This window comes from Callorhinus ursinus, unplaced genomic scaffold (assembly GCF_003265705.2).
Source record: "Callorhinus ursinus isolate GAN/ISIS: 27379988/994484 unplaced genomic scaffold, GSC_fseal_2.0 scaffold4, whole genome shotgun sequence".
Lineage (NCBI taxonomy): Eukaryota > Metazoa > Chordata > Mammalia > Carnivora > Otariidae > Callorhinus > Callorhinus ursinus.
Genome location: NW_027397066.1, coordinates 44,598,218 through 44,605,987, shown reverse-complemented (window position 1 = coordinate 44,605,987; position 7,770 = coordinate 44,598,218). Strand labels below are relative to the sequence as shown.

The following is a 7,770-nucleotide window of genomic DNA, read 5'->3' as shown; positions in this document are numbered from 1 at the left end:
ACCTTAATCCATACTCACTGCTAGAATATTTTATTTTAAAATGTACCACAGTGAATGGATGTATCCATATTGGCTTTTATAAATGTACACACACACAAAGTATATGTCCTTGATTAAAGACCTGTCCAAAAGAAGAAATAATTACTAGAAAATTAATGTAGATGCTTATACTTCAATTGACAATTATAACTTATTTAAATTGAGGTTTCAGTTGCTTAGTAATGACTGGTAATAACAATGGCTAGTAATTACAATGACTAGAGAAATGTAACTTTCACTCTTGGTGCCTTGGGTCAAAATTTTCAACGATGGATAACTTTCACCAAAATTCTCAGTTAACCTAAATATGATTATCCTTCACCACAGAAATTTAATGGAATCCTAAATAACAAATTTACGAACAATTATTTCTGTAATGGGGTATATATTCAGAAGGAATAAGTACAATACTCTTATCAAAAGATTATTCTCTAAGCTCAAAAAGTATTATGTCATAATAAGTCATTCATATATAAGAGGATCGTCTCTTGTTTAGGTGTTACTGCAGATTCTGATTAGGCAGCACCACATTTCTTACTCTTGTAAAGGAGGAAAGCCTTTTAAAAAATACCTTTGAAGAAGTTTCAATAGATATGTTCAGAGTCAAACACAGCAGCACTTTATTAAAAAGGACAAAGTAATATGATCACAAGGAAATACTCAAAGTCTAAATTCAATGCTATCTTGGGCAGCACAAAATGAATACTAACAAAGGTGGCATCCCAGTGTGCCTGTCTCACAGCTGTTCAATGGGAAAGTGGCTTGCAAGCAAGGAAGACCAGAGCAACACTGATACCAGACTGTACAATACTTCATTACTTTGAGAAGGGTAATGAATAGTTGTACCCCAAATGACAAAGGTGAGTCATTTTAGTATCTATTAACTGGGCCAAACAGTTAAGTTCTAATACTGCCCACTACTGAACTCTGAAGGATTTCCTCTCTACCTCAGAAGTCAATGTTCACGTTCTTGACAGGGCCATTAAATCTTTCTGACTGAGACACTCCAAACCCATCTGACTTCAGAACACTGGGTCTAAGAGTCAACTTCTTACAACATTGATACATTTTCCTTGAGTTAATAGTGCTAAATCAGCATAATGTCATCATAATCTGAAAACAATACAGGGTGCAAAGGAGTCCTAATTTACATATATATGTGTGTGTATATGTACATACACACACATTTCGTTACTACATATATATAGTATCCCATACTCCAGGATCACACGACAGAGAATTTATAGTTAAAACTGATCATGACATTTACTTTAGTTTTCCTGTGGTCATTCATGTAACGAAGTGAAGAACACCAGTGTATTAATAAGGTCCCTTTTATCACATGATATTTCTAAGCAGATATTTGGAATGCTCAGAAGATTCCACTTTCAGTCTCCTAAGGCCTCCTAAGACATAATTTAAAGTGGGATTTGCTAGGAACAAGTTATCTTCGGACTCAAGTTTAAACAGAAGTAGGTTCTGTTTAAATCCTAGGAAACTTTGGGTAACATGCCTTGTTTGTGAAACTTTGAAAAAACACCAGATCACAGCACACAAAGAGAAAGAATGCAACAGAGATCAAGGTGGGAAAATGCCCCATTATTTTGAGTCCTTATCATCTGTGCAAAGCTGGGTGGTACAAGCAGGCCAAATCTGACTAGGCAGAGGTTGAGGAAGATATTTTCCTGTGTGACAACACACAAGAAAATCATTTCATGAAAATGTGGGGATGGGAAAGGGAGTAGCTCTGTGCTTCTTGCTGTGTTACCTTTATTATGTTCTTAGTGTCAGTGAGACTAAAAATACCCTGCAAACAAGAATGTTCTAATCACCAGCCACCTTTTCCTCCTTTCTTCTTTTTCTGCTGCTGTTTCTTTTTTGTTGCTGGAGCCCCTGCAGGTTTCTGGTGTCTTGGGGGTATGATATTACTTGTAGATGCAGATGCTGTTGCTGCGCTGCCGGGTCTTGGGGAGGTTGGTGGGCTGCTCACAGTTTTACTGGCATCCCTGAAATCAGATCAGGAGAGTGCTGGTCATTCATATATTCAACAAAGGAAAAAACTATAAAAACACATGTACGTGGATTTCACTTTCTACTCCTAACAATCTCCCACACATATTGTTTCTTTTAAAGTGGGCTCCCCAACTTCCTATCCATTTTTCTTCTAAATACAACATTTACTGCTTTACAAAGAAAAAGTAATATATGGTTCATGCCAATTTTTAGAAAGTGTAGGAAAAAGAAAAAAATTTAAATGACTCATAATCCTACAATGTAAGAATAACTTCAGTAACATTTTTAATACTTCTTCCTAATCATCTTATTTATAGTATCTATTGTTCTTTATACTCAGCTGAATGACTCAGTGTATTTAGGTTCCTTTTGAAGATACTGGAATCCTACTATTTACGATACAATTCTATAATCCTAATATTTACAATATAATCAAACCAAAACAAATTTTCTTTCCTTTACATAAGCATATTGGCAAAACACTTAATAAAGATATGTGACTGTATTCCTTATACTTGAAATATATTTTAAAAATTCTTACTAATGATCCTGAGTCCATCTGAGAAAGAATCAACCTATGCTCTGAGTGACTTCAACTGAGGAGCAACGACTTACAGTTCAGATGAAGCTCCTGCAGTTGCTCCCTGGGTCCCTTTTCCAATCTGATCCTTCTTTTTACCCTTCTTTCTCCCCCGGTAGTAAGAACGTTCTCGCATTGGTAGCCATCTTTCTGGATCTGGGGTCACCTTTGGGTCATAATTCTTAGGCAGTTTTCCTGTGTAATAAGTGTTAAAGAAATGAGATATGTCTATAATGGTTTCAAGATAGTTTGCTTAAAGAATGTGTCCAAGGCCTGGGAATAAATAACATTAAAACTGAAATAAGTTCATCTGAGAAAGTTTTATTTGTATAATCTAGCCAGGGAAAAGACCTTATTAAGCATGATACAAATTTCAGAAGCCATAAAGGAAAAGATTTCACGTATGTATTAAAAAAATTTTTTTTTAAGTTTTATTTATTTTTAAGTAATCTCTGTACCTAACATGAGGCTCAAACAACCCTAAGATCAGGAGTTCTGACTAAGCCAGCCAGGTGCCCCTATATAAAAAATGTTTAATTTCATTTGGTAAGAGATACATTTTTAAGAGAAATAACAAAAAAATATTTGCATACTATATAACAGAGTGGACTGATATTCTTAATATAGAAAGAGGTCTTAATAATCAATAGATAAATCATGCAAAGAAAAATGGGCACTGCTGTGATTAGGGTAAGCCAGGAGAAACAGAAGTCCTTAATCATGTGAAAAAATGTTCCACCTCACTAATTATAAATGAAAAAGGTAGCAAAATTCTATCAAACTAACAAATATTAAAAGCAGTAACAATACCCAGTATTGATGAGATAGTGAGAAACAACCAAACACTATGGCAGAACTGTACAATGGTATAGCCTTTGTAGAGAGCAATTTAATTTGGCAGAACTAGTCAAAATTAATACTTCTAGAAATTTATCCTGCAGATACCCATAAGACACAAAGTTATAGGGATGCCTGGGTGGCTCAGTCAGTTAAGCGGCTGCTTTCAGCCCAGGTCATGATCCCAGGGTCCTGGGATGGAGTCCCGCACCAGGTTCCCTGCTTAGCCGGGAGCCTGCTTCTCCCTCTCTCTCCCTCTGCTTATGCTCTGTCAAATAAATAAAATCTTAAAAAAAAAAAAAAGACACAAAGTTATATATAAGAACATGGGGCGCCTGGGTGGCTCAATCAGTTGAGTGTCTGATTCTTGATGTCAGCTCAGGTCATGATCTCAGGATTGTGGGACTGAATTCCACATTGGGCTCCATGAAGAGTGGGAAGTCTCCTTTTCTCACTACCCCCCACCCCCGCTTGCACTCTCTCTCTAAAATAAATAAATAAATCTTAAAAAAAAAAAAAAAGGATATTCTCTATGGTATTCTTTAAAATAATAAACTAACTTAAGTGTCTGTCAGTAAGAGAATGATTAAATAAATTACAGTATGCCCACACTATAAGCAACTATACCTATTGGGACACTTGGGTGGCTCAGGTCATGATCCCAGGGTTCTGGGACTGAGTCCCACATCAGGCTCCTGGCTCAGCGGGGAGTCTGCTTCTCCCACTGCCTACCGCTCCCCCTGCTTGTGCACGTGCTCTCCCTCTCTCCTCCCTGCCCCGCCCCAACAAATAAATAAATAAATAAATCTCAAAAAAAAAAGAGAGAAGCTATAGCTATCGGTTAAAAAGTACATCCATATTTAATAATTTGGAGAAATGTCTGCATGATACAGTCTAAAGTAGAAGATTAAAACAAATTATCCTGAAGACACTGTTCATATCAATTTTGTAAAAACTTTTATTGACTGAGCATGTAAATGTGTAATAATGTATGTTCCTATATACAAAAAAGTTATATTGTAATTATCTCTAGAAGTATGAATTTCGGGTAGGGAATTTTCCATGCTTTATTGCCATTGTATAATGACAGAAGTTTTGTTTGTTCTTAGTATGAGCATATATCGCTTTTAAGTTTTAAAAAAATACTCATCTGGAAACCACAAAAAATAGAAAAGTGATATTGCAGGTTAATGCTACCTGTACTTATCAGCTGTTCCCTTGCAGTATTACTAATATATAAAACAAATACTTAGCATGCGACTCAACCTCAGGTTTGTGAGTTCGAGACCCATGTTGGGCATGGAGCCTACTTAAAAATAAATGAAAGAAAGAAGGAAAGAAGGAAAGACAGATGAATGAATCTGATTTTTACCACAGATTTCCCAGACTCAGGAACAGGTAGGTGGCTCCAGGGATAACCTCTGACTAGATGAAGCCAAACATGGTAATTTTACCCACTTTTGCCAGGAATTAAGAACACAGCCTAAGCCAATCAATGCACATCATTCTCCTGGTTAATGGTTCAGGCTTGGACAATCACCTATGTTGGCCCATGAGATTAATGGGAGAGACATGACAACTGCAGAAAGGCCCTCTTTGAACTGCTGGATATAAATGACAAGCCCCAGAGGTGCCTGGGTGGTGCAGTCAGTTGAGCATCCAACTTTTGGTTTCAGCTCAGGTCATGATCTTGGGGTCGTAAGATTGAGCCTCGTGTTGCACTCCGTGCTCAGCATGGAGTCTGCTTGGGACTCTCTCTCCCTCTCCCTCTGCCCCTGCCCCGCCCAACCCCTACATGCACTCTCTAAAATAAATCTTAAAAAAAAAAAGAAAGACAAGCCCAGACCGTTGCTAACAAACATGACTCTAATGGGATTCAGTTTTGTATACAGATGAACAAAGAGATACAACTTCTAGATCAGTCAAACTTTCCTATACACAGCCATTTTCATAAACAGCCAGTTTGATGGAGTTCAGTTTGTAGCTGAAAGCAGCCTAATGAATAAAGGGCTTACTATGTGCCAGGCATCATTCTGAGATCTTTACATGTGGTATCTCATTTAATCTTATGAGGTATATAACTATCACATTCCATTTTATAAATGAAAAACTCAGGCAGGTATATTAAGTAATCTGTTCACAGTCACAGCAAAAGAGCAATGTTAACTAGAGCAACAATCTGAATTCAGGCACTCAATCTCTCTAGAGCTATAGTCTTTAAAGTAAAAAAAATAATTTATAGTCAAGACAAAAGTCAATGTTCAACGACAGCACAGAGAACGGTATTTTTGTCTGAAGATTTTTATATTGGGCTAAACTCAAACTTTTATCTTGTAAAATCTGAAGATAAAAAAAGAAAAAAATCCTTACCCTTCTTTTTCTTTTTCTTCTTTTTCAAATCTCCCTGTCTACAAAAAAAAGAAAAACCATTACCATAGTCATGATAAAATATTTATACAGCTTTAAACATGTGCAAAAGAGTGAGCTGGGCACTTTATCATTAGGCATTTAAGATTTGGCACTGTCTTACCAAAGTTAATAAACTAGCTGGGATATTAATACTGGTTAAGTTTAATCAAGCTTCACATACTGTAGTTTTTGGAAAGTCGTTTAAAAAAGAGGATTAGCTAGTTTTTCAGATTACATTCCCATACATTAAGTCTATGTAAAAAGAGAAGAAATCTGCACAAGCATGAAAATCTACAATACTATGTTAAGTTACATGTTTGGCAAAACTAGAGAACAGATAACTCAACACTTAGGCAAGAACATGCATAGGTATCATACATGCCAAGACTATCCCTGGGAGGATATGTAAGACAAGTAACATTGGTAGTGACCTTGGAGAGAGGAGAGCACACAGGGATGGAAGAAGCTTTTACTTTCTATGTTTTTATTTTCCAAATCTTGAACCTGGCGAGTTTACTGAATTTTTTAAGTAAAATCTTTATTAAGTACACTAAAAAAAGGGAAGAGGTGCTGAAAGGAGCATGAGAAATAAAACACTTCAAAAATAAGTACTCTGATGGCTATAAGAGGAAGACATCAAAAATATCTCTGTACATAATCATACATGATTATGCCTCTATGGGAACTATGAAACAGTGAATTAAAATGATGACACAGCAACAATCTCTGCCAAAAATTCATTCTACCAAGTCATTCAATTGTGAAAATTCTTTCAGGGTATCCTGAAGAATAAGAAATGCAACATACAGTGTCGTACTTTAAAGAGCTTCATCTCTCACCCAGACTATGCAACCGTCTTCTAAACTGTCTCTCTACAAATCACTCTCCAGCCATACCTGCAATTTCCCAAAGGTTCTCTGCCATTTCTTATTTTTTTTAAAGATTTTATTTATTTATTCATGAGAGACAGAGAGAGAGAGAGAGGCAGAGGCAGAGGGAGAAGCAGGCTCCCCGCAGAGCAGGGAGCCCGATGTGGGACTCGATCCCAGGACTTTGGGATCATGACCTGAGCCGAAGGCAGACGCCTAACCGACTGAGCCACCCAGGCGTCCCTTATTTGCCTTTGCTCACACTTGGCCTAATTCATCTTCCTCAAAAGTCAACACAATCACCTCTTCCATGAGGTGATTTCCTAACCCCCGACTGTCCCCAGGAAGGACTATATCCCCTGGTGTACTCCTCTATGCCCTGCACAATCCCAGAACATGCAACCTTTATTGCAATTACTGCAATATTTCCTTCTGCGAGACTTAGGTTCTTTTAAGGGCAAGGACCATGACTTATTTTTTGTCAACAACAGTTTATCTTCAAAAGAAACTAAACCTTTGAGGTGCTTGGCTGGCTCAGTCAGTAGAGCATGTGACTCTTGATCTCAGGGTTTTGAGTTCAAGCCCCATGTGGGGTGTAGAGAGTCCTTAAAAATAAAATCTTAAAAAAAACCCCAAAAAACTAAAAACTAAACCTTTGTATCCTAAAGTTAGTATAAAAGGCTTTAATAATGCCTAATGAAAATAATGTGAAATTTAAAAGCCTAAAAGCCAATATCTTAATAATTGTCTAAGGAAAAGGAGAGGATTAAAGGACTAGAAAAGAACTATATTCTTACTAATTACTAAACTCTGCTTTGAAAGAGGAAAAAAGTACTGAAAATAATTAAATAGGGGACGCCTGGATGGCTCAGTCAGTTAGGCATCCACCTCTTGATCTCGGCTCAGGTCATGATCTCAGGATCTTGAGTTCAAGCCCTGTACTGGGCTCCACACTGAGTGTGGGTGGGGGCGCGGAGAGACAGAGTGGGGGAGGGGAGGGGAGGGGAGGGGGGAGGGGAGGGG

At 37.3% G+C, this 7,770-nt stretch overlaps 1 protein-coding gene across 1 annotated transcript in view; it reads right to left on the bottom strand.

Moving 5' to 3' along the window:
• Positions 1-635: 635 nt before the first annotated feature.
• Positions 636-7,770, bottom strand: part of SRP72 (signal recognition particle 72) — a 29,729-nt gene continuing 22,594 nt past the window's right edge. Inside the window, exons 17-19 of the mRNA XM_025887350.2 lie at positions 5,840-5,877; positions 2,668-2,827; positions 636-2,045 (exon numbers count right to left, since the gene is read on the bottom strand). Of these exons, the coding sequence (XP_025743135.1) occupies positions 1,868-2,045; positions 2,668-2,827; positions 5,840-5,877 (376 nt within the window). The 3' untranslated portion in view covers positions 636-1,867. The remainder of the gene's footprint in view (positions 2,046-2,667; positions 2,828-5,839; positions 5,878-7,770) is intronic.